Genomic DNA, 27,648 nt, shown 5'->3' with positions numbered 1-27,648 from the left:
ATGAGAAAAAGATTTAGAAATGAACATTTCAATATTAAAATAAAATGAGCTACAATCAGTATTTCAAACTTCCTTTTACAACTTTAAGTGAATATTATTCAAAATAAAAATACTTTCATATCATAAACATTAAAGCCTATAATATAAAACTGGTAGCAATTAATAGCTTCTTTCTTAGTCTTTTTATATAAATAACTGATGAACGAATTATTTTCTCTTACGTTTGCAAAGCCAAATAGTCATTGAAATTGATTCCAGATTTAGCATTTTTAAGAATAATCACTCAAACATATACAAAATTATTTTAATATTTTTGAAGAATTATAGGAATATGAAAGTCAAATTTTATATTCTTGCACTTTTTGCTATTAGAAAGTCCAAAGACATTACAAAGTATTTTTCTTGCTAACCCATGTAAGAATTATAATGTGCAAAAAAGATGAGAGATTTTTTTATGCAGGAAATAACTGTGCTTCAGACTGTAATTGCTTTTGAATTCATGTTATTTTCCCTCTAAAAAGAAAACAGAAGAGAATCTTGTGAAGCTAATAAGACATCCCAGGTGCTTTCAAAGGATCCCTTTTCATACAGGAACTTCTAAGCAAGCACACTATTGTGTGGGTAGGTATTTTTCCTTCAATCCTCTTCTTCTGGCAGACCAGGTGAAGTCAGTAAGAGAAGATCTATATTTGAAAAGCAAAGGAAAAAGAACATATCAGAATAAGAAATGCAATTCAGCACACTAATTTACCCATGCTTATTTTTTTCAAATAGACAAAGAGTTATGAAAATTTTGTAATTTTAATAGAATAAAGGACAAAAATGCACAATAATCTTAATAGACAAAGAAAAAACAGTTAATAAAACCCAACAATCTTTTTTCATGATAAAAACATTCAACATTAGGAATAGAAGGGAACTCCTTCAAATTGATAAAGACATATCAAAGACCCATAGTTAACTTCATACTTAATGGTAAAAGACAGATAAGGAATCCTACATAATAAAATGGTAATATGTAAATTACCATCACTCCGCTACGCCCACGATTGGGCCAGCAGGAGGCGCAGGGGGCGGGACTCAGGGTGGCCGGGGTAGCTGATTGGGCCAGCAGGACGCTGAGCGGCGCCGCGAGCTCAGCATCTGTGCCATGGCTGTGCCGGAGGCTTTCGGAAGGCCTGGTGCACCAGCGGACAGCCGGCCAGCTCCCCCGCGATCAAAAGCCAAAGCGGGGGAGCTGGCCGGCTGTCTGCTCCGGCACAAGGCCTTTCGAAAAGCCTCCGCCGCACAGGAGGCTTTCGGAAGGCCTGGTGCACCAGCGGACAGCCAGCCCGCTGGTGCACCAGGTGCATGATTAAATCATGCACTGGGCCTCTAGTTTAAGATAAGGAATGAGACAAGGATGTCTGTTCTCACCACTTCTATTGAGCATTGTATGGAAGGTTCTAGTTAAGACTATTAGGCAAGGAAAAGAAATAAAATACATCTAGATTAGAAACAAAGACAGAAGTAAAACTATCGCTATTTGCATATAACATGCTTGTACATAGCAAATCCTAAGGAAAATAATGAATCAATAATTCATTAAAGTTACAGGATATAAGATCAATAACCAAAAATTAATTATATATCAACTAGAGGCCCAATTTGTGCACTGGTGGGGTCCCTTGGCATGGCCTGCGGGGTTTGGGCTGAAACTGGCAGTCCAACACTGCCTGCTGCTCTTGCCTGCCGCTCCCGCTAATCCCAGCCCAGCTGTGCCTGCTGTGGGCTTGCGCCCAGTCAGTCCCAATCAGAGGCTAGCGCAGCACCTGTGTCTGGCACCCATCAGGTCAGCTGAGCAGTGCTTACCACCAGGGGGCAGCTCCTGCATTGAGCGTCTGCCCCCTGGTGGTCAGTGCATGTCATAGCGACTGGTCGACTGGTCGTGCATGGGTAGGGTTCCTAGGCCTGGCCGGCAATCTAGGCCAGCTGGGGCCTTCCTTCCCCCAGCTGCCAGATGCTGGCTGGGGCCTTCCTTCATTCCGTGCAGTTCCCTGGTGGTCAGCACACGTCATAGCAAGAGGTTGAACTCCCGAGGGGACAATTTGCATATTAGCCTTTTATTATATAGGATTCGTAATGAATAATTAAAAATGACATGAAGAAAATTTCATTTGTAATACCAGCAAAAGAATAAAACACTTAGGAACAAATTAAACATCAGAAGTATAAAACTTGCATTCTAAAAATTATAAAATACCCCCAGCTGGTTTTGCTCAGTGGATAGAGAGTTAGCCTGTGAACTGAGGGTCCTGGGTTCGATTCTGGTCAAGGGCACATGCCTGGCTGTGGGCTCGATCCCCTGTAGGGGACGTGAAGGAGGCAGCTGATTATGATTTTCTCCCATTAAAGTTTCTATCTCTCTCCCTCTCCCTTCCTCTCTGAAATCAATAAAAGTTTATTATTAAAAATAAATAAATAAAATAAAAATTATAAAACATTTTGTTTTTTAAAAAAATGTTTTTATTGATTTTAGAGAGAGGGAGAAAAAGAAATATTGATTGGTTTCCTCCATTACCTACCTTGATCAGGGACTGAACCTGCAACCTGGGCATGTGCCCTGAATGAAAATTGAACCGGTGACCTTTCAGTGCACAGGACAATGCTCAACCAACTGAGCTACACCAGTCAGGGCATAAAACATTGTTGAAAGAAATTAAAGTAGGAATATATGCCATGTTCATGGATTTGAAAACTTAATTGCCAACATAACGGCACTTCCCATATTGATATACAGACTCAAGACAATCCCTATCCAACTCACAGCTGGCTCTTTGCAGACATTGATAAGGTGATCTTAACACTCATATGGAAATTCCAGGGAACCAGAATAATCAAAGCAGTCTTGAAAAACTAAAAAGTTGGAGGATTCACAGTCTCAGCTTAAAAAATTGCTACAGTCCAGCCAGCATGGCTCAGTGGTTGACCTATGAACCAGGAGGTCATGGTTCGAATTCAGGCCAAGGCACATGCCCAGGTTGTGGGCTTAATCCCTAGTAGGGGGCATGCAGGAGGCAATCAATTGATGTTTCTCTCTCATCATTGATGCTTCTATTTCTCTTTCCCTTTCCCTTCCTCTCTCTGAAATCAATAAAAACGTTTTTTAATTTTTAAAGAAAAACCATATTATCTAGCAATTTGACTCTTAGCCTTAGGTATATACCCAAAAGAATTGAAAATATATGTTCAAATAAAAATTTGCACATGAATGTCCATAGTAGAACTGTTCTTAATAGCCAAATAATGAGAACAATAGGTAACAAAATAAAATATGATTTTTCTATATGATAGACTTTTATTAAGTCATTAAAAAAGAGTTATATACTGATACATGCTACTACATGGATTGACCTTGAAAACAGTATGGTAAGTGAAAGAAGCCAATCACATACACACACACACACACACACACACACACACACACAATAAGAATCTGCTTATACAAAATGTTCTAAATAAATAAATCCATAGACAGAAAGTAGGTTAATAGTTGTCTAGGATTAGAGCGTTGGAGAGAAATGTAGAACGTCTACTATTGGGTATAGATATTTATGAGATGATGAACATGGTCTAATATTGATTATGGTGATGGTTGCACAATTACTTGAATGTAGTAAAAACCATTGAACTATGCACCTTAAATGAATAAATGATATAGTATGTAAATTATATCTCCAAAATTTAAAAATATTCATGCCTAAGTGAATTAGAATTCAGATTCTAATTTTGAATGTTTTATAAGAAAGTGTTCAAGTGTTCAAAGATGTGTACACACATATACATCTTTGCACCATTGTTCAAAATAAATAAAATATATGGATGTGAGGGTGATCTGGCTGCGACATCTGTCACCCCATTGATCGCAGGGTTGATTCGGCTGATCTGGCTGGCTAGGCGGGTGTCCCCCTCCTCCCTCACCGATCCATGTGCATCCCTCCCGAAGCTGCGCTCGGTCGAAGAGGACGACCTTCCCCCCAGAGGAGAGGACCGGTCTTCGGTCAAGGGTATACGAGTAGCTGCGCTCCCCTGCTAGAACCTCCAAACAAAATAAATAAAATATAAGTATTTATCAATAGAGTCAAGTTAAATAAAGTCTGTCCATACAATGAAATACTAGTCATTCAAAACAACTATCTGTGTATCTACAAATAAATACATCTAAGTTTAGTGACCTATAAAGAGGCAAGGTAATGAATGAATTCCACATTTCATATGATACATACATATATGTGTGTATGACATACTAGTGACCCGTCGTACGAAATCGTGCAAGACCCAGGACCCCTCCTACCTCCACCACCATGCCATGGGACCGCCCCAAGTCCTGGAGTCCCGCTCCGCATGGCTGGCGCACTGCAGGACGGCCCCAAGTCCAGGAGTGCTGCCCTGATGCCCTGCCTCTGGGCCGTGCGGAGCGAACGCCAGGCCCCGCCCCACAACCGCACGTGGGAGGGTCACAGAAACCCCGGCAGAAGCTGCGCGGAGCGGCTGCCAGCCCTTCCCCCACTGCCCCGCCTCCCGCCTCTCGCTGTTGCAAGGAGGTGCCCTACCTGCCGCCTCCCGCCACCATGAGCAGGCACCCTGGTGGCAGGCACGAGAAGCAGCCAGCCCTGCCCCCACTGTGTGCGCTGCCATTTTGTGATGGTGTTACAGAGTGAGGGTTAATTTGCATATTACCTCTTTATTATATAGGATATATATACACACACATAATTTTTGTAAATATAAAATATTACTGTTGCCCTAACTGGTGTGGCTCAGTTGGTTGGAGCATTGTCCCATGCACTGAAGAGTTAAGGTTTTGATTCTTGGGCAGGGCACATTCCCAGGTTGTGAATTCAATCCCTGGTCGGGGTAGGTAATGGAAGTGACCAATTGATGTTTCTCACATAGATATTCATCTCCCTTCCTGTCTAAAATCAATAAAAACATATCCTTGGGTGAGGATTAAAAAAATGTTACTGTTAGAGAAAAATGAGGAGTAAATGAAAAGTTGAAAACTCTAACACAATTTCAATATAAATGAAATGTGAAACCAAAAATACTCAAAGTCCTCTCCCAAGGTTACTTGGGCCAGTGTATGGAGAAAAGTTATATGTGGTGCTTGAGCACATGCACTCCCAAGCCCCAAATGAAGTGACATTGGATCAAAGTCTTGATTGAGTAGGAATAACGAAGTAAAGCTAAAAAAAAAAAAAAAAAAAAAAGAACACCATAAATTCTAGACAGAGAAGATAATGTGTGAAGGCCCTGAAAAGGAAGAGGACACCTTTGACAAACTCTCATAGCTACAGTGAGTCAGATAGAATTGGAGAGGTAGAGAAGTAGTTGATTGTGCAGAGTTTTATAGCTTACATTAAGAATTCTATTTTCCTGTCAGAATGGCTATCATCACAAATCAATAACTGACAAACGTTGGCGAGGATGCGGAGAAAAAGGAACCCTGGTGCACTGATGGTGGGAAGGCAGACTGGTGCAGCCACTGTGGAGAACAGTATGGAGTTTCCTCAAAAAACTAAAAATGGAACTCCCATTTGACCCAGTAATACCACTTCTAGGAATATAGCCCAAGAAGCTAGAAACATCAATCAGAAAGGATATATGCACCCCTATGTTCATAGCAGCACAATTTACCATAGCTAAGATTTGGAAACAGCCTAAGTGCCCATCAGCAGATGAGTGGATTAAAAAACTGTGGTACATCTACAGAATGGAATACTACGCTGCGATAAAAAAGAAGGAATTCCTACCATTTGCAACAACATGGATGGAACTGGAGAGCATTATGCTAAGTGAAATAAGTCAGTCAGAGAAAGATAAGTATCACATGATCTCACTCATTTGTGGAATATAATGAACAACATAAACTGATGAACAAAAACAGTTCCAGAGACAGAGAAACATCGATCAGACCATCGAACCTCAGAGGGAAGGTAGGGGAGGGTGGGAGTAAGGGGGAGAGATCAACCAAAGGAATTGTATGCATGCTTATGGGCCTAAACAATAGACACAGACAACAGGGGGCTGAGGGCGTGAGTTGGGGGGATGTGGAGGTAATGGGGGAAAAGGACACATATATAACACCTTAATCAATAAAGAAATTTTTTAAAAAAAGAATTATATTTTAAGAGAGAAACCAAGATGGTGGCATAGGTAAACACCTGAAATTGCTGCCTCGCACCACCACTTCAAAACTACAACTAAAAGACAAAACAGACATCATCCAAACCACAGGAAGGCTGGCTGAGTGGAAATTCTACAACTAGAAGGAAAGAGAAAAGCACACTGAGACACAGAGGAGCTGCAGAAGTAAAGTGCAGAGGTACAGAGGTGCGCGCATGGAAAGGGCTGGCAACTGAGTACGTGGCAGTCTTTTTCAATTGGGAGGGAGACACAAGCTCCTGACTGGTCTGAACTCCAGTTCCGGGCGAGACTCTGGAGACTCAGACTCATACAAGGAGAAACTGGACTGCCTGGCATTGGGCAGAACTTGAGGGCGGCTTTCTCTCAGAGGTGCTTGCAGCAATTACTGAGGGACACTGAGACCTGGGGGCCTCTTAGGGCAGGGGTGAAGGTCAGCCATTGCTGTTTGCTCCGCCCTGAAACCCTGCCCCACCGAAGCTATGCACAGAGGTTTTTGCATATGAATGGCCTGGTCATTTGAAATCTAAACTTACCTAACAAACTGCAGCTGAGTCAGAGAGACCCAGAACATCCAAAAGAAGGCCCAAGGACCCACAGCAGCTTGCATTGCTTCACAGCTGGGCCTCATCTGGGCACCTACAACCCCAAACAAAGAAGAAGAATCTGTAGATTTCTGGGAACCTACAAACCCCAAACAAAGAAGAAGAATCTGTAGCTCCTGCTGGGTGGCCTCAGGCAGAGGCTAAATTAGCATCTCCTTGGAGATCCAAGAGCCAGTGTAGCAGTGGTCAGAGTGGGACCATCCAGATTACAACTCCTCAGATCCATAAGGGACACACTCAGGGGGCAGACTCAGTGAGCACCAAAGCCCCACTGAAGCAAGCCTTGCCTCATAAGGGTATCTCCAGCACAGAAGTTCTCCCATCATAGACACAGCTGATTCTCACAGCCAATTGGCCTGGAGGTCAATTCCTCCCAGTGATACCAACAACTATCAAGGCTTAACTACAACAAGACTGTGCACACAGCCCACAAAGGAGTGCACCAAGAGTGTCCACCTCAGGTAACTGGGGAGGCTGATCCACTGGGCCCTATAAGACACCTAGCCCACAAATCCACTCTATCAACACAGGGAAGCAGCCAAAATGCAGAGACAAAGAAAGAGGCCACAAATGAAAGGAATGGAGGAAAGCAAACTACTGGATATAGAGTTCAAAACCACGGTTATAATGTTTTTCAAGAATTTTCTAGAAATCCCCGATAAAATTAGTGATTTTTCATCAAGGATATGAAAAAGGACCAATCAGAAATTAAGCATACACTGACTGAAATACAGAATAATATACATAGATCCAATAGCAGACTAGAGGATCGCAAGAATCAAGTCAAAGATTTGAAATACAAAGAAGCAAAAAACACCCAACTAGAAAAGAAAAAATAATCCAAAAATGTGAAGATAGTGTAAGGAGCTCTGGGACAACTTCAAGCGTACCAACATCCGAATTATGGGGGTGCCAGAAGAAGAGACAGAGAGCAAGATATTGAAAACCTATTTGAAGAAATAATGACAGAAAACTTCCCCTACCTGGTGAAAGAAATAGACTTACAAGTCCAGGCAGCACACAGAACCCCAAACAAAAGGAATCCAAAGAGGACCACACCAAAACACATCATAATTAAAATGCCAAGAGCAAAAGACAAAGAGATAATCTTACAAGCAGCAAGAGCAAAACAGTTAGTTACCTACAAGGGAGTACCCATACGATTGTAAGCTAATTTCTCAACAGAAACTATGCAGGCCAGACGGGAGTGACAAGAAATTTTCAAAGTGATGAATAGCAAGAACCTACAACCAAGATTACTCTACCCAGCAAAGCTATCATTCAGAATTGAAGGGCAGATAAAGAGTTTCCATATAAGAAAAAGCTAAAGGAGTTCATCACCACCAAACCAGTATTATATGAAATGCTGAAAGGTATTCTTTAAGAGGAAGAAAAAGAAAATGGTAAAGATAAAAATTATGAACAACAAATATATATCTATCAACAAATGAATCTAAAAATCAAGTCAATAAAAAACCTGATGAACAGAATAAACTGGTGAATATAATAGAATCAGGGGCATAGAAAGGGAGTGGACTGACAATTCTTGGGGGGAAAGGGGTGTGGAGTATGTGGGAAGAGACTGGACAACAATAGTACACCTATGGATGAAGACAATGGGGGGGTGGTAAGGGCAGAGGGTGGGATGGAAACTGGGTGGAGGGGAGCTATGGTGGGAAAAAAGAGGAACAACTGTAATAATCTGAACAATAAAGATTTATCTAAAAAGTAAAAAATAAAAAAATAAAATGAACAAAGTTCCCATAAAAAATAAAAAAAAAAACAAATAAAATATAAAAGAATTCTATTTTAAGATCTAGAGACAGAAGCATGGAACAGACTGATGAATCTCAGAGGGAAGGTGGGTGTTGGTGGGTGGGTGAGGAGAGATTAACCAAATAATTTATATGCATATATGCATAATCCATGGACACAGATAATAGTATAGTGAAGACTTGATGCAGGGGATAGGGTGGAGGGGGTCGATAGGGTAAAAAAGGGGGACATCTGTAATACTTTCAACAATAAAGATAAAATTTTTTTCAGAAAAACAATTCTAGCCCTAGCTGGTTTGGCCTAATGGATAGAGCCTGTGGACCAAAGGGTCCCAGGTTCAATTCCAATTAAGGCATGTACCTTGGTTGCAGGCTCCTCCTGGCCCTGGCCCTGGCCTGGGCTCCTACAGGAGGCAACCAGTTGATGTGTTTCTCTCATATCGATATTTCCCTCTATCTTTCCCTCTCTCTTCCACTCTGTCTAAAAATCAATGGAAAAATACCCTCGGTGAGGATTAGGAAAAAAAAAAAAGAACAGAATTCTATTTTAGTTAATTTATTTTTTAAAATATATTTTTATTGATTTCAGAGAGAAAGGGAGAGAGATAGATAGCAACACCAATGATGAAAGAATCATTGATTGGCTACCTCTTGCATGCCCCCTACTGGGGCTGGAGCCCACAATCCCTTGACCAAAATCAAACCTGGGACCCTTCAGTCCAGAAGCCACGGTCTAACCACTGAGCAAAACCAGCTAAGGCAAGAATTCTATTTTAATCCTAAAAGCAATGAGAAATCACTAAAGGATCTTAAGCAGTATGAAGCTATAATATGAAGAATAGATAAAAGAGAAGCAAAAATGGATGTGAGGAGTTTGGTGCAAAGTAGGCTTCCTCTCTCTAAGAATGTATTCAGGTGAGGATTAAAAAAAATAAAATAAAGAATCTTAGCGAGGAAAGGGAAGACTAGAGAAGACCAATCAGTGGATATGGAGAGAGGTGGTCAATATTCTGGAAAGCCTATTGGGTTGCAATAGTGACAGTGGACTGAAAAATTTCAAAGGGAAGGTGGGGTGAGGAGGTGGGAGGGTAGTGATTAACTGGGGAACTTACATGCATATACTAGTATGCATAGTCCATGGACACAGACAATAAGAGTGGTGAAGTCCTGGAAGGGGCGGGTACAGGGTGGAGAGGTTCAATGGGAAAAAACACACAAACCAACAAAGGGGATATTTGTAATACTTTCACCAATAAAGATAAAACAACAACAAAAATATATCCAAGTGAAATATGTTGAAGTACTTAATTAATAATGATTGTATTTTTCAAGTCACCTACAAAGCAATAAATACTCATTTGCTCTTATATAAAAACTAGAGGCCCGGTGCACGAAATTTATGCACTTGTTGGGGGGTGGTGTTCCTCAGCCAAGCTTGCACCCTCTCGCAGTCCGGGATCCATCAGTCAGACAGCCTTAGTGCTGCTGTGGAGGTGGGAGAGGCTCCCGCCACCACCACTGCGCTCACTAGCCATGAGCCCGGCTTCTGGCTGAGTGGCACTCCCCCTGTGGGAGCGCACTGACCACCAGGGGTTAGCTCCTGCATTGAGTGTCTGCCTTCTGGTGGTTAGTGCATGTCATATCGACTGGTCATTCCGCTGTTTGGTTGACTTGCATATTAGCCTTTTATTATCTATCTATGTAGAGAGCCAGGGTCCATAACGACCAAGGCTCAACCAAACACCGGAAGTGCCGGCACAGCGACCCAGCACTGACTGACAAGGGGGCTGCGGATCAGGCCCAGAGAGAGGCCTGCAGAGAGAGAAGCAAGGCCTGATCCCCAGCCACCATGGCAGCTGTTGTTTAGCCACTGCCTCTCTTCCAGCTTCACCAGCAGACATGCTTCTGTTTCTCTCCAGGCCTCCTCGGGGGCTGCTGATCAGCCCTGCCTCTTTGATCAGACCCAGAGATGCTGATTGGCATAGAAACTGACCAATCAGAACCAAATCTGGTTGAAGTGCCAAAAGCCAATGGTTGCCTAGGAGGCGGAGCTTTTGATGCTGACTGGCATAGAAACCTACCAATCAGAACCTAATCTGGGTGAACTGAGAAGGCAGAACCTAAGGTGGGAGCTGAGGTGGGGTTTTAAGGGCAACAGCTGTTTGATGTAAGGTGTAAGAAAGCGGTTCAATTTTTTCATGACTGGTTTGGTAGTATAGAGCATATGGCTGGCTATCAGTCCAGATATAGGAATTATGTGTTTTTGTCTGCCAAAAGCATCTCCTTCTGCTGAAAAAGCTCCCCCCGCCCCCCATTTAAGCAATCTTATCCTATATAATCTATCTATACTACTAAAAGGGTAATATACTAATTAGACCAGGTCGACCGGCCATCTACTGGACGTCCAACTTCCTTCCAGACAAAGCCATGGTGGTGGGGGCCACGGCAGAGGCAGTTGGGGACATTCAGTCCGGCAGGGGAGAGCAGTTGGGGGCGAGATCAGGCCGGCAGGACGTTAGAGGCAATCAGGTCAGCAGGGGAGGGCAGTTGGGGGCGAGATCAGGCCGGCAGGGGAGGGCAGTTGGGGGCAAGATTAGGCTGGCAGGGGAGGGCAGTTGGGGGCAAGATCAGGCTGGCAGGGGAGGGCAGTTGGGGGCGAGATCAGGCTGGCAGAGGAGGGCAATTAGGGGCGATGAGGCAGGCTGAGGCAATTAGGGGCAATCAGGCCAGCAGAGGAGGGCAGTTGGGGGCAACATCAGGCCAGCAGGGGAGTGCCATTGGGGGAGACATCAGACTGGCAGGGGAGGAGCGTTTGGGACGAGATCAGGCCAGCAGGGGAGGGCAGTTGGGGGCAACCAGGCCAGCAGAGGCAGTTTGGAGTGAGCTCAGACCAGCAAGGGAGGGCAGTTGGGGGTGAGATCAGGCTGGCAGGGGAGGGCAGTTAGGGGTGATCAGGCAGACAGGCAGAGGCAGTTAGGGGCGATTGGGCAGGCAGGCAGGTGAGCGGTTAGAAGTCAGCAGTCCCAGATTGCAAGAGAGATGTCTGATTGGAGAGGGTGCAGGCTGGGCTGAGGGAATCCCCACCTCATGCATGAATTTCATGCACTGGGCCCCTTGTATAAGATAATGTATTTTTCAAATATATTATTGCTATATAATAATAAAGTTAACCTAGTATCTCTAGGTCACTAATTGAATACACAACTGAGGACAAAGTAAAGACAGAAGATTTATACTAAGAAGAAATTTTAGACTCCTGAACAACTTGATAGGGAGCTGCTACTTTAAGTAAATATTTAGAGAAAGAATTATTACAGACTTTGTAATGATAATCAGTTTCCAAGGTGAAGAAAACTCTGACATGAGGATTTAGTTCATAATATACATCAGTACATATGGGGGAATATGCATTTATTAACATAACAACTATACTATATTTTTTATATTTATATTTTCAATATATAATATATATATTATCATTAAGACATCATGATCTTTATAGAAAAGTTTTATTTTATCAGTAAACTAGAGGCCTGATGCACGAAATTCGTGCAAGGGGTTGGCCCCAGCCGCTGCGGCGGCTTCCTCTTCCTGTGGCCAGGGCCCTCTGCCTCGGCCCCCACTGCCGCAGCTTTGTCTGGAAGGATGTCCAGTCCAATTAGCATATTAGGCTTTTATTATTATAAAGGCCTGGTGCACAAAATTCGTGCACAGGGGCAAGGGGGGATGTCCCTCAGCCCAGCCTGCACCCTTTCCAATCGGGGACCCCTCAGGGGATGTCCGACTGCCCAGCCTGCACCCTTTCCAATCCGGGACCACTGGATTGGACCCTGCACCCTTTCCAATCGGGACCACTGCAAAGGACCCTGCACCCTTTCCAATCCGGGACCACTCACCTGCCTGCCTGCCTGATTACCCCTAACCCCTCTGCCTGCCTGCCTGATTGTCCCTAACTGCTCCACTGCTGGTCTGATCACCCCTAACTGCCTCTGCCTCACCCCTCACCCGGGACCCAGGCTTCCCTCCCTCTGGCCAGCTGCAAGCACCCAGGACCCGGGCCGGCTTCGCCTGGGCTGCAGCTGCAGCTGCAGGTGCCCGGGACCGCGGAGCGGGTGGCTTGTCCCTCTCCTGGGCCACAGGCGCAGGCGCCTCGGACTGTGGAGACTGTGGGGTGTGCGGGTTGATCCTCTCCCGGGCTGCAGGCACAGGTGCAGCCACTGGCGTCCGGGACTGCGGGGCATGTGACTTGTCCCTCTCCCAGGCCGCAGCCTGGCTGGTCCCCTTTCCTCTCTTGCGAGCTCATTTGTGCCTGGCTGGTCCCCGTTCTTCTCTCGCTAGCTCATTTGTGCCTGGCTGGTCCCCATTCCTCTCTCCCCAGTGTTGAGTGTCTGAGCCTTTACAGCATGAGGGTGTGAGGGCGTGATGACTATTTGCATATTAGCTCTTTATTATATAGGATTTAAAATATTAGGGATTTTCTCTGAGCATGGTCTTTGGACACTGGACTGAGATTGAGAAAATAATAATTTTCTATGTTTAATTTTAAGGAAGATATCCCAGATATTATAGCCCATGAAGGAATCCCCTATACTTAAAGCTACTTTCAGGCCATTCACACATTGTAAAGATACATACTCTAAACTTTAGGGGCCCTATCTTATCTCCAAGGTGCTCACATTCAAATATGAATAAAATTTGACGAAATAAAGAAGAATATGATAATTGTCAACAGTATGGCCCAAATAAACTTATCACGCTCACAAAAAAGAAGAATATGATAAGTGGCTTTTAAAAATATAGTGGTATTTTCCATCATCTTGGACCCTACAGTGGCCAGCTGGGAATAGGACTTCTATAAGGACAACTATGTCTGGAAGGCTGTGGTCCAAGGCCATTTTTGCTGGCTATAAGTGGGGTATCCGGAACCAGAGGGAGCACACAGCTCTTCTTAAAATTCAAGGTGTTTATGCTCAAGATGAAACAAAATTCTATCTAGGCAAAAGATGTGCTTATGCCGAAACTGGTTTGGCTCAGTGGATAGAGTGTCAGCCTGTGGACTGAAGGGTCCCAGGTTCGATTCCGGTCAAGGGCATGTATCTTGGTTGCGGGCACATCCCCAGTAGGAGGTGTGCAGGAGGCAGCTGATCGATGTTTCTCTCTCATCAATGTTTCTAACTCTCTAAACCTCTCTCTTCCTCTCTGTAAAAAATCAATAAAATATATTAAAAAAAAAAAAAAAAAAGATGTGCTTATGTGTACAAAGCAAAGAACAACACAGTGACTCCTGGTGGCAAACCAAACAAAACCAGAGTAATCTGGGGAAAGGTAACTCATGCTCACGGAAACAGTGGCATGGTTCTTGCTAAATTCTGAAGCAACCTTCCTGCCAAGGCCATTGGACACAGAATCTGTGTAACGCTGTATCCCTCAAGGATTTAAAGTTACTGAAAATAAATAAAATGGATTTGTTTTTCTGTGTTTTGGCTAAAAAAAAATTATATATGGTGGTAAAAAAAATAAATAAAACCTACTTATCAAAATGCTGTGATTGTTAAGAGAGTAGAAGATTATTTTACGTTAGTTGGATCACGGTGGGCCTCATATAGAAAATAGGATTTGAAGAGAACCCCAGGAGATGGAAAGTGAATTTGATGAGATCAGGGAAGCAATTAATTCCTGGAGGAGGAAACACTTCCAGCAGAGATAGGAAACTGAAATTCAGCTTGGCAGTTAGTATTAGGAAATAAAGCTGAAAATGTGTGATGGGATCTAATGATGGCAAGTCTTAAATGCTAAGATAATAAAAGTTTCATTTCACTTCTTTTAGCAACATTTGTGGAATGCCTGCTATATTTTGGGCACTTTTTTTTTTTTTTTTTGGCTGAAGATACAAAGGTAAATACAACCATTGTTGAGAGTTTAGGAAAGCTACTCCATGTTATTGCTGCCTCAGCATTCATTTTGTTTAGCTAAGAGGCCTGCAAAGACCTTAGATGATACTAGCTCCCTTATACAAATACATGTCCTGGACAGCAGTCACAGAGTCACAAGCAAATGTAAGTTCCTGATTATGACTTCTCCAACAGCCCTTATCTCCCCTGCCTCCTAGGGCTAGTATACTTTATGTATCTCTGAGATAAGACCCCTGCGGAACTTACCAAAACCCACCTCTTTTTATTTGAATTTACCAATCCAACCCGAGGTCAGGAATGCCAACACACTCCATCCACAAACTCTAATACAGGCATGTGGCCCAGGTCCCATATCTTTAGCTCTCGCTCTCGCTGGCTGTCTCCATTCTGCCTTGACCTCCCCATTTGGCCCCTCCAGGCATGCCATGAGTAATAAACTTATTTACTGCAATTTATCTCTAGTCAGCTGTTGAATTAAGGCTTACCATTCTGTATTCTGGGTGTTCCACTTAACAAATGTTAATTTAACCAAGTCAGAACACCACACTCTGCCTTCTGCCTTCAGGAAATTTACAGCATGCTGAGGGCAGAGGGGAAGAGTACAGTCAGTTAACACATTACTATAATGCAGTGAGTCAAGTACTTTGACAGAAGTACACAAACGGTGCTGAGAGAAAAAGTGGGCATCTGATACAATTGGTAGGGATTTCTTGAAGGATGAATTGATAATGAAGGAAAAAAGAAAAGACATTGAAGGCAGAAGTGTAGCAAGAGGTGAAGAATTGACTGACTTTAAAATAATGGTAATAATAAAAAAATTTAGCCACTATCTATTTAGCATTTATTATGCGCTAGGGATGGTTATGATAAGGTTGAGTACCATTGCTAGCTCCCTCTTACAGGTCTGAAAGTGGAGGGAGACTTAGAAAGGATAAGTGGCTTACCAGTGATCACCAGTGAGTGAACTATATGACCAGAAAGTCTAAAACAGTCTCAATTCTTTATTATTCCCTCTGGGAGAGGGAAGGGGAGAAGCAGTGACAGATGATGCGGAAGAGGTACAATTTGTAGGATTAAATTATGCGAGTTCTAATTTTCTGAAGGCTACAGGGACACATAAGGATTTTAATCTTGGTGTGACTTAACTGGATTTAGTTTGGAAAGATCAGATGATAAGAACAGACTTTCCAGAACCAGAACTGGAGGCTGGAGTGATCAGTTATCTGGTCTCAATTTATAAAAGGTAACTTGACCAAATTTCTTTTCATAGCCATTACTTCTGGTAAGTGAAAATGGGCAAGAGAGTGGGAAGATTTTGACTTTACATACTTTTATACTGTTAGAAAAAAATTTTACACCATGAAAATGTATTATAATTATTAAAAAGCTAGATGGAGAATGTACTAATAGTTATATACTGTAGTTATCTAGAGTACACATTTAAATAAAAGTATTACTGTAGTAAGATTTTACTGTTGGAAAGGGGAAATCATTAGAGTCTAAAACCCCTACCCCATTTTCCACTCTAGCTCTCATATTAACCTGTAAGCTTGGAATTCCTGACACCCTTTCTCTTGCTTTCCCCCACTCTAATTCACTTAGGGCTGAATGTGATGCTGAAATATTTCTGTGATGAAAAAAAAATCAAGAAAATGAATTGTATACAGCAAAGGTTTTCTATTTGATTAAGTTTTTTTTTCTTTTTAATTGTTAGAAAATCCTACTGGGGTTCACTGAAGAGGACTCTAGAAGCTGAAAAAGTTGATATTCAAGGTAATAGAACATTCTTACTAAGTGATTTGAAAGTCTAAACCAGTGGTCGGCAAACTGCGGCTCGCGAGCCACATGCGGCTCTTTGGCCCCTTGAGTGTGGCTCTTCCACAAAATACCACGGCCTGGGAGAGTCTATTTTGAAGAAGTGGCGTTAGAAGAAGTTTAAGTTTAAAAAATTTGGCTCTCAAAAAAATTTCAATCATTGTACTGATTTGGCTCTGTTGACTAATGAGTTTGCCGACCACTGGTCTAAACCATTGTAAAGGGTTAATCTGGAAAAATTCTGAAGTTAACTGTTTACCTTACCTATCCTTTTACACTTTTACTTACCCTAACTGAATCAACTAGGCCCCTGTGATTTTATCTAAAGTGTGGCAGGAAAACAGAGGGGAATAAATGAAAGGGCTCTTCTGCCTCAGAGTCCCACTACTTCGGTCTAGTGTGCCTTTACCCACTGACTTTAAAATAATGGTAATAATAAAAAAATTTAGCCACTCTCTATTTAGCATTTATTATGCGCTAGGGATGGTTATGATAAGGTTAAGTACCATTGCTAGCTCCCTCTTACAGGTCTGAAGTTGTCAAGATGTTTTGTTGCAAGATATATAAAAAGTGTGCAAAGATGTAGGACAGTGAGAACTGTGCTACCAAACTTGAAGGTAGCAGTTGTTATAGCACTGGTTCAGCAAGATCTTGGAAAATTCTCTAATGTTTATCTTGCATTGGCTCTTAGACTATCTCTGGATTCCAAAATAAGGCTTTTATACCTTCTTCAAAGAACTGCAGCTGGAATGTAGGACTAGTCTAAACACTGACAAAATGAATGCTGTAAACTGAGCAGTTCTTTAAAGGAATCAGCCTAATTTTGTAAAAGGTTGCTATTATTAAATGTTTTATATGGCCTTCACTGAAATTTCCCTTTGGTTTACAAATTTGGTTTGTAGGTCAGAATTTTTCCTTAACTTTGACAATTCAAATTTCCCAACTCTATTTTGTTTACTTGAAACACTAGTTTTTATGGCATGTGCTTTCTAGAGAAAGCCAATATAACCTGTGGCTAACAATGGGCTTTTATTCGCAGTTATGTAAGGTATCTTGCTCGGTATATGCAGGAATTCCCTTGCTATTGTGAAATACCTTCTCTCCTCTTCGTTATTTGTGGGGGAGTGCTGGGAAAATCTTGAACTTCTCCACTCCTCCTCAGCACAAATTTTACCATTATTTTTTAGATGTGAGAGGGGAATGCATTATCAACACACAGCAAAGGATTCTTTAAATATAAAATCCTTTTAAAGCATGTTTAAGCCTCTACTAATTGTTTTCTCAAGAACTTATTGTATCTTTATGGATTCTTCCACCAAATTTATTTTTCATATGTTGATAGCAAATAGTAATTTGTTATAGATTACAGGCATAGAGAACTTGGCTTTTTGTCTTAGTCCCCATGATAAATGCTTACTAGTGAAATGCTTATTACTGAATTGCTCTTCCTTCTTTTAATGTTCTACTCAGGACTTTCACTGGGTCTGAAAACCACATATTAAACAATAGGTATATTTCTTTCATGAATAATTCCATAAACATTACAATCTATTGGTCAAATGAATAAGCAAATTCAGCAATTGCCTATGTGTTAACCAGCCGAGGAATATTTCTATGGCATTTTTTTTTTAGGAAGATATATTTTATGACTTAACTAGCTTAAAATAATTACAATGGAATGCCAAGTTATTTATTTTTGGTATGAAATAACTTAAACTTGGGCAGTGTTTGAAGTTCATTGATTCAGACGGTATTACTGGTGGTGGTGGAAAAATCACAGGTCTTTTAATTATCTTCTTTTTTTTCCAACGAAAAAGAGGGGAGAGGAGCAGAAATCTGTTTGGAATTTATCCTTAAAAAATACAACTATCAAGACCAGTTCTATCAGTGAGGCTGTAAAGTTGCTATGCCGTTAATATTAAGTTGATTTTACATATTAGAAGAAATATTTTCAGGAAAAAATAAAGTGCATATCGAGGCTAGCACACCATTCGCCTAGTGTTGTTGGGCAAACACATCCATATGCTGAAGCACACAGTGGTCCTAATGGGAAATAGACTTGTTCTGGAAAACATAAGGAGCTAGTAAGTGTTTTTCAAAACACATGTTTAAAGAGATACTTTCATAATTATATTCTCCTGGTGCCTGATATTTAAATAATAATTGTCAAACATACACAATAGTACTAATCCCTATATAACTCTCATTCAGATTAAACAATTATCAAGATTTTCCTTATCTATCCCATTAAATTATTTTCAATCATCATGTCATGTCACTTTTTTTTTTTTAATAATTCTTTGTTGTTGAAAGTATCACATATGTCCCCATTGGCCCCCTCCAGCTTGTTTCACTCTTTCATCTGTTAGCATGCATCTCTTACACAGGCCATTATCACCTGTAACAAAATATGAATAGGCATTCTTTGGTACCTATTTTCAATCTGGAATGTTGCCTAAATGTAGAAAATCTATTTTCCATCAGCAATACCTCAGGGGAAGGGCACTCGTGAATGGAGAGGCATACATCTCCTCTGATGGCAGCTGAGTCTATGTAGTTTTCTTCTCATTGCCAAATTAGCTGAGGGGAAAAAAGAGAAATATTAGGATCATTTTGACGAAAATGAACTGTTATTTAGTCTGGGGGATGCAAGAGAATATTTAGAATTCAAATTATAGTGTGATTTGCTACTTGTTCAGATGTGATTATGATATAAAAAATTAATGTGATGCAAATACATAAGGTATATTCCCAGCAGTTCATGTTAATAGCAATATCTTCCTCCATCTACATATCTTCTTCCTAAATCCTCCTGGACCTTGTATTTTTTTTTTTCCAGTTTCAAAGGAATTTAATATTATTTACACAGTTAAGGAACAGATGATACATTTCCATTAGTTAGAAACTGATTTCTATAATAAAATAGATTTTAAATTCAGTGCATGTCATTATTAACTGCTAAGTAAATCTTAGCCCTTGTCTGCCGTAAAACAATTTTTATTGGCTGTAATTATTGCTGTGTAGTCACTGCTTTCTGTTAATTTCTCAAATCATTTGGATGGTCCTGTCTTCTACTTAGATTTCTACAGAGCTTTGATTGAGACCCCTTCCCCCTCCCCCCGCCCCCCCCCCCCGCTGGACTTTGTATTTTATGTAGTGAATTAATCACATTTTATAAGAACATTATCCAAGGTGTTCCATATTTCAGAAAAGTAGAAATGGTTTGAATAGCAATTGTTGTAAACATTAAGGAGGAATGCTTTCTGAGTTGCTAATTTGGAACTTCTTTCTTATTTATGTAAAAGGGCACACCAGGGGATTCCATTTGAAATAACCTCAGTGATCAAACTTCTGATTAACTAAAAGGCAGAGACTGACTTTTTAACCAGTTACTTACCATTTTCTGTCCTAAATGGAGAATTACATTATCAAGTGAATAATATAACATATTTGGATATAAATATAAATACCTTTCTATTTGTATTTAGGTTTGCTTGTTCCTGAGTCAGAAAACTTCCTAATTTTTTTACTTGCTAGTGCTTCGAAACCTTAGATATTTGGTTTTGAAGTAAAAGCACAATAGAATAACTGTTTACTAAATTTCTATTGGATAAGAATAACATAAATGATATCATTAAAAATATCTCAAGTAAATTAATATTTATCTTGATTATACATATTTTTGACACTTTTGGGTTTTAAGCACAATAATACTACAATTGTACTTTCTTGTTTTAAGTGACACATCTAATTATATAACTGGAAGTAACTATTGACCCATTTTAAGAATTCATCTACAATTTGCCACATGATTTTTATATGCTGTGAATTCAGTTAACATTAACCCATTCCAGCCAGCAATGTGCTCTTTTAATAAACTGCTTTGGATTTGCATTTTACCTAAAAATCTATAATAGACCAAACATTTCCGTTCCTTTTTACTTGTAAGAATAACATATCTACAATAGCTAAGGGGTCTTTAAATTAGAAAAATAGTGGTAAAATATTTATCATCAATTTAATATCCAGCTATTTTTTAAATATTCAGATAGAAAGAATACTTCTGAAGTCCTCCTACACACCTCAAGCATGCCTAAGAGATTTTCAACATAAACACAATCACGCTCAGAGGCTCATGGACAACAACAGGCATAAAAACAAGTTCCTCTTACAAATATATCAAAGTCTTACCTGGTCTCTGTCCATTGATAAGAAGAAGACTCATCATAAAAATTAAAAATACAAACAAGAATTGTTGAAATCTCATTTTTCTGCCACACTAAAACGGAGCAGTAGCTCTCAAAGTAAATCAAACTTCTTTGAACAGTCTGTGCAATATCAGTGTGGCTCTTCTCACATTCTAATGACAAACCTCGGAGAACGGCCAGCTGCCTTTTCCAGAAAGGTTAATGATCACATCAGACAAGGTTACTGGTGTGTTGTGCTGCGGTCAGAGCCTCCCCCGGCCCCAAACCCCTCCTCCACTCCCCTCCTCCTTCCCCTCTGTCACTCCCCTTCATTTCCATAAGCAAATATTGGTGAAATAAACCATTCAAGTGTGCTGTAACTTCAGTGGAAGTCTACTCTGGAAGCTTTTAGGAGAGACTGATTTAATTCAATCTGGATTTGGCGAAATATGTAAAACTAGGCATGGCTTTGCCTCCTCCCCTCAACACTTGCATCTGTTTAAACTTTGTGTTGCCCATATTGGTCCCACATGCAGAAACCAATGGAAATGACAGGAAGTCTCTCTTTTGTCCTTCTTCAGAAGGAATTCTGAAGCTCTAACTTAAGACTCCCAAATGCTTTGTGGCAGAATGTGCTGAATTGCTTTCTCATTACCAAATCGACGGCAAAGTGGTGCCTATTTATCTTAAATCTCTAAATTGCTTAATTTATGTGGGTTTATATCAATAAACATTCCTGGGGTTTAGAATGTTCTGAAATAAATCTGAAAAGAATTTATATTTTCATTTTGTAAAGTGCAATTTAAAAAGTAGTGATCATTTTTATCTGCAATATGTCCAGGATTTTTAAAAAAGGAAGTGTAGACAAGTCACAAACTCATGAAATCTGTGTTCTGTTAAAAATTTTATATGTGGTGAAATACCAGGCTAACAGGATACCACAGTCACAGAAATCAGAGCTCTCCCAACAAATTCAGAAAGCACAAAAACCATCAGTGTTGTCTTCTCACACATGCACTAACATCTCTTTTTGTTTAAAGTACTTTACCTTCTCTTTTATGAACTGAAGTTACTATACTTACTATAAAGTAAACCAAAAGAATCATGAAGGTACACTTTTGAAACACATGTAGAGCTGAAATACCAAATCTAAAGCATATGCAGCTTTTATGAACTATCAGCAATTTGTTACATTTGGCCTCTTTAGATTCAGGTAGTAGGTACACAACCGTGGGCTTGCTGAGTTCTGAAATTAATGTATGATTTGTCTTGATCTCACAAGTCAGTTTGTAAAATTCCCTGCCTGCCTAATGTGAATAAAAAAGGGGCCACATCCTAAACCCGACAAGCTCGGGGGAGGCCTACAGAGCGGCCTTACCAAAGCAGCTCTCGGTGAGTTGTCATGGCCGGTATTTTTCCCTAACAAAGGTCAATCTTTACTGTAACTGACCCTGCCTGTTGCCTTTTTTTTTTTTTTTTTGCATCTACAATAACATACCTGATAATGTACCTTTGGGATATCAAAGTGATTTCCTCTTTTTTCTGGACCTCTCAAAGCACAACCACTGCACCAGAGCAGAGACCCACAAATCCTCTCATTGTTATTATTATCATGTCAATTGTTAACTGTTAACTATTCTATACCCACCTATGTAAAAGAAGCGTGCGTCTACTCTTTTCCTTTTTACCCTATCCCAGAGATTTCCCAGCTTTCCTCTCTCTCCCCTCCCTTATCTATCACTAATGTATTTCTTGTAACCCCCCTTCCGTCTTCCCCTTTGATTCTGATGTATAAAATAAGTGGTAAAACTGCCATTTTCTGGAGCATTTTCTCAATCCATTGAGATTCTGCTTCCTGGCAATTGTCAGTTTGTCTCAAATAAACTCATAAAAAAATCTTGTAGATTTGGATGTTTCTTATATTTGCGGTCGGCAGTTAGACAGACATGAGCAGTGCAAGGATGATGGGCCAGGTACGGAAGGTTACCAGGGAGGAAATCCCTGGGTGCCTAGCAAAGGACAATTGTAGGTGGGACCTCATCCCCAGGGTGACCTTTCCTCCCCTGGTATATCACTGGTCATGCGGTTTGGGCCCCTGATCTTTTCTACAATAGAGATAACATCTAGGCCTCAGTTGTATTTCAGCTCCAGGCCCAGATAAGCGACAAAACCAGACAAGGACTCCCCCCACCCCCTTCCCCAGGGCTGACCTCAGGACCAGACTAATTGAATAATGAGCCCCTGCCCAGGCGCTGACCAATAAATCACAACCCTGAAAGGACACACCTGGAAAGCTGCTGAATATTCTATTGAGATCTTCCCCCAGGACAGTGGTCAGCAAACTGCGGCTCGCGAGCCACATGTGGCTCTTGAGCCGCGGTTTGCCGCTCTGTTGACTAATGAGTTTGCTGACCACTGCCCTAGGATCTCCCCTAAAATCTCTACCTTTAAAACCCTTAAGACAGCCCTAGCCGATTTGGCTCAGTGGCTAGAGCATCAGCCAGGGGACTGAAGGGTCCTGAGTTAGATTCCTGTCAAGGGCACACATCTTGATTGCAGGCTCAGTCTGGCCCCGGCGCATACAGGAATACAGGAGGATGTGTCTCTCTCATATCGTGTCTGTCTCTCTGTGTCTGTCTGTCTCTCTGTCTCTCTGTGTTTGTCTGTCTCTCTGTGTCTGTCTGTCTCTCTGTGTCTGTCTGTCTGTCTCTCTCTCTCTCTCTCCCTTCCTCCCTCCCTCCCTTCCACTCTCTCTAAGAATCAATGGGAAAATATCCTCAGGTGAAGATTAACAAAAAAACCATCACCAACACCAACAAAAAAAAAAAACAAAAAACACTTAGGACAGAAGGAGGGAGGCCCAGCGCACTCTCCCTCTGGGAGTACACCCATGCCTTTTTCTTCCCCCGCCCTAACCTACCTCCACAGGCATATCACCTTTGTCTTCCTTACCTCTAAGCTCCTTACCTCTATAACTTGTTTCCTAAGCCCATTTCTTCTAGGAATTACTTCTTCTTCCTCTGCGATTTTCCAAATAAATGTTCTCTTAGAGTTTGAATCTTGGCTCTGAATTCTTTCCTAGCCAGAACTCCAGTACCAAGGTTACTGAACCCAGGTCCCGGTCTGATCCCATGTGTCTAACACCTGGTGCTGTTTTTGCCACCCCACAACACCTTGACACTAGCTATGCATGCACCTCATAAAAGGCAATAGCATTCAGAAATTCTTAAAATCCAAAGAATATTTGCCTGTTTGGAGACTGGAAGCATAATGCTAAAGGGTACTACATTACCATGCTGTATTTGTGCATCACTACATACAGTTGAATATAACAGTTTGGACTCATAGAAGTGTTTTATGAATGGCAAACAGTGCCTCAGATCATTACTTCCCTTGCCAGGTTCTCTGTACAGTCACAATGGAAAACAGTAAGCCAGGGGTCCTCAAACTTTTTAAACAGGGGGCCAGTTCACTGTCCCTCAGACCATTGGAGGGCCGGACTATAGTTTAAAAAAAACTATGAACGAATTCCTATGCACACTGCACATATCTTATTTTGAAGTAAAAAAACAAAACGGCAAAAACACCCGCATGTGGCCCGTGGGCTGTAGTTTGAGGATGCCTGCAGTAAGCTAACAAGGTTGAGTGTTAAATCAAGCAAACCAACGAAAACCAGTATAGATTTTGTCAATATAATTTCAAGCCAACTTTTAAATCTATTCAAAGGTTAGTTTATCTGTGGATAAAATAGTGACCACCACAGACTGCATACGTAGATTACAATGTTTATATTTTATTACCAGAAGATCAACAATGAACTAAAATGTGGCCAATATAAGCAAATACTGTGTAAGATATATGACATCTACACAGGGTGCAACAAAGTGTTGTATTTGTCATGTAACATCAATTTTCTCATTTAAAAAATTAGGTAAAACACCTGGTTTTCCACTTACAAGAGTTCTAAAGGTTTAGCAAGATAATGGATTAAATTTATGAAAGTTAATATATTATTTATGTATATATTTTAAAATTATTCTTTCAAAAAACAACTTAAGGAAGATGATGTTTAAGCAGTTGGTTACTGGAGTATAGTAGTAAAGTGTTATAAAATTGAGGGGCAAACTGAAATTCTAAACATTGAAGGACAATAACAAATGACCCAGCATTTCTATGGAATGCGAGTCAACGATTGCGGTAAATCACTCCTGTTAGTATTGAGCAACCGGGCATGGTAGAATCTTGGTAGCAAAGTGGCAAAGTCAAAACGATGCAAGTGGTTCTGCAAACAGGATGTTTAGCCTGCAACTAGATGAGAATGATAAATCATCTTTGTTTATGTGAACAGAAGCCTTAACTTCCACCCCACCTACAGTAAAGGTCAGCCTCTTTGAGAGTAATGCACTGTCCCTCTGGGCCAGGTGCCATGCAAAATGCATCACATATATTACATCACTTAATATTCCTCAAAACACTCTGAAACATTATTTCCTGTTTACCAAATGAGAAAACTATCAACTAAAGAGGGTGTAACCACCAAGGCGACACAACTGGGAAGAGAAATAGATGGAATTCAAATTCCATGACCTGAGCTTTCATCCCTTTTCCTATCCTCCTGTCTAAGGTCAAATTTCTAGTTCTTGTAATAATGGCCTATTGAAGCTATCCTATATAACAAAAGTGTAATATGCTAAGTGTCCGACTGTTCATTCGATCATTCATTCAACCATTTCACCAGTCACTATGATGTGCACTGACCATCGGGGGCAGATTCTCCGACCGGTAGGTTAGCTTGCTGCTGGGGTCTGGCCGATAAGAACTGGGTAAGAAGGGCCGGACACACCCTGGAGCCCTCCCAGGGTCCCTCCCCAGCCAGCTGGCCCCCATCAGCCCTGATTGGAACTGGGCAAGATGGCCCCAATTGGCTCTGATCGCCAGCCAGGCCAAGGGACCCCACCGATGCACCAGGCCTCTAGTTATAAAAATAAGTTAGGAAAATACTTATACTGGGTTGAACAGTGTCTTCTCCAAATTCATGCCAACCTAGAACCTCAGAACGTCACCTTATTTGGAAATAGGGTCTTTACAAATATAATTAGTTAATATTGAGGTCACACTGGAGTAGGTTGGGCTCTAAATCTAATATGACTGGTGTCCTTATAACAAAAGAAGAGGCACAGAGACATACAGGGACATACAGGGAGAATGCCAGGTGACAACAGAGCTAGAGATTGGAGTTTTGCTGTTACAGGACAAGGATTGCCAGCAACCACCAGAGTTAGGAGAGAAGCAAAGAACATATTCTCCCTCTGGGTCTCCAAGAAGGAATCAAACCTTCTGACATTTTGACTTTGGACTTCTGGCCTCCTGAATAGTGAGAGAATATATTTCTGTTGTTTTAATTTACCTGGTTTGTGGTTCTTTGTTATAATTGGCCTAGGAAACCAGTACAAGTGCATATATTCCATAAGTAGATTATTTTCTATGTAATTTTATAAAAAATACTAGGGGCCTAGTGCATGAATTCATGCACTTTGAAAGGAACTGTGGGCCGCAAGGCTGTGGTGGACACAGGGGTGGATCTCGGCCCATCCTCTGTGCCCTGCCTGGTTCCTCCCACCACGGCCCCATGGTTCCCTGTCTGCTGGCAGCCCCATTCCCACCGTCTCTGCTCTCACATGCTAATGGCGCCAGCCCGCTCATACCCACTGCTGGCACCAGCCCCAATCGCTCCACACCGTCAGCGGTTTCAAGCAGCAGCTGCTGCCCCGATTGCCCCTTAGGAGCAGGGGTAGGTGGAGAAGCCCTCAGAGGTGATCAGGGTCAGCAGCTGCTGCTTGCACCCACTGATAGTGCTGAGTGATTGGAGCCAGCGCCAGGCGCTGGCAGCAGGTGCAAGTGGTGCTCCAGTGTCGGGAGCAAAGAATTTTCAGTAGCCATCAGAGGCTCGAGCACACCCCCTGGTGGTCAGCGCACATTGTAGAGACTGGTTGTTCAGTTGCTCTGCAGTTGGGTCTATTTGCATATTAGGGTTTTATATATATATATATATTTTTTTTTAAATATATTTTATTGATTTTTTACAGAGAGGAAGAGAGAGGGATAGAGAGTTAGAAACATCGATGAGAGAGAAACATCGATCAGCTGCCTCCTGCACACCCCCCACTGGGGATGTGCCCGCAACCAAGGTACATGCCCTTGACCGGAATCGAACCCGGGACCTCTGAGTCCGCAGGCCGACACTCTATCCACTGAGCCAAACCGGTTTCAGCGATATAGATATATTTTTTAATATATTTTATTGATTTTTTACAGAGAGGAAGGGAAAGAGATAGAGAGTTAGAAACAACGATGAGAGAGAAACATCGATCAGCTGCCTCCTGCACACCTCCTTCTGGGGATGTGCCCGCAACCAAGGTACATGCCCTTGTCCTGAATCAAACCTGGGACCTTTCAGTCCGCAGGCAGACACTCTATCCACTGAGCCAAACCGGTTAGGGCAATATATAGATATATTTTATGTTGGCATACTGTATTTGCCATGTGTTAACAGAAGTTATTTTATTTATATATCATAATCTTATGATGTAAGTTTCATCTCTATTTTACAGATGAGAGAACAAACTCAGAGAATTAAGTGACCTGCTCCAAATTAAATGAAATAGCTAATAGCAAAGCCAAGATAAGGCCAGTATTTATTCAGTCCTGTGCCTTTTACTCCTTTGATCCTGTGCCCTCATTTGTCCAAAGAAAGCTTGCCCCATCCACCTTGTCTTCTTTCTCACTTGTATCTTTTTTTTCCCCCTTCTCACTTGCATCTTAATCTTCCCTTCCCTACAAACATGCTCTTCCCAATCTAAAAATTCTCTCCTTTTGCCCATTTTCTTTCAGTCACTACTCACTCAGATGACTGAAACCAAGATTGTTCTGCTCCCTTACCACCTTCTCAGGATACATCTCCTTGATCTTGGACTCCAAATTTCACCACACTATTGACACTGGTGTGTCTCACAAAAAAAATTAAAAAATAATAAAAATAAATCATTAAACTGTCAAAGAGGGCCTTTCTGTGAAAACTTCAATCCACTCAAATTAGCTAACTCTGCTTACATTTTTATCTTTTCTTGTTTTTGCTCATGCTGTGTGTTTCTTTTCTTTGGAAACATCTGCT

The 27,648-nt window shown here is 41.3% G+C and overlaps 2 protein-coding genes across 2 annotated transcripts; one reads left to right on the top strand and one right to left on the bottom strand.

Annotated features, from left to right (window-relative positions):
- Positions 1-155: 155 nt before the first annotated feature.
- On the bottom strand, positions 156-20,701 carry APELA (apelin receptor early endogenous ligand). The gene is made up of 3 exons (XM_079773132.1): positions 20,482-20,701; positions 18,781-18,870; positions 156-683 (listed from the first exon to the last, which is right to left on the bottom strand). The coding sequence occupies exons 1-2, from the start codon at positions 20,555-20,557 to the stop codon at positions 18,782-18,784; spliced, it is 165 nt and encodes a 54-aa protein (XP_079629258.1). The 5' UTR covers positions 20,558-20,701; the 3' UTR covers positions 156-683; position 18,781.
- On the top strand, positions 13,401-13,936 carry LOC307099174 (large ribosomal subunit protein eL33-like; the record flags this gene model as incomplete). The annotated part of the gene is made up of 2 exons (XM_079770376.1): positions 13,401-13,596; positions 13,807-13,936. Exons 1-2 carry the CDS (start codon positions 13,430-13,432, stop codon positions 13,934-13,936), a joined length of 297 nt encoding a protein of 98 aa, XP_079626502.1. The 5' UTR covers positions 13,401-13,429.
- Positions 20,702-27,648: the final 6,947 nt, after the last annotated feature.

Source organism: Cnephaeus nilssonii (assembly GCF_951640355.1).
Source record: "Cnephaeus nilssonii genome assembly, chromosome: 5".
NCBI lineage: Eukaryota > Metazoa > Chordata > Mammalia > Chiroptera > Vespertilionidae > Cnephaeus > Cnephaeus nilssonii.
Note: the sequence above shows the minus strand (reverse complement) of the source record. Positions and strands in the feature narration are given on the sequence as shown.

What these genes read in the sequence shown, in the direction of transcription:
- APELA (XM_079773132.1), bottom strand. Translation starts at nt 20,557, where the DNA reads ATGAGATTTCAACAATTCTTGTTTGTATTTTTAATTTTTATGATGAGT. An exon ending in TATCAATGGACAGAGACCAG is followed by an intron (nt 18,871 to 20,481) that starts GTAAGACTTTGA and finishes TTTTCCCCTCAG; the next exon opens with CTAATTTGGCAATGAGAAGA.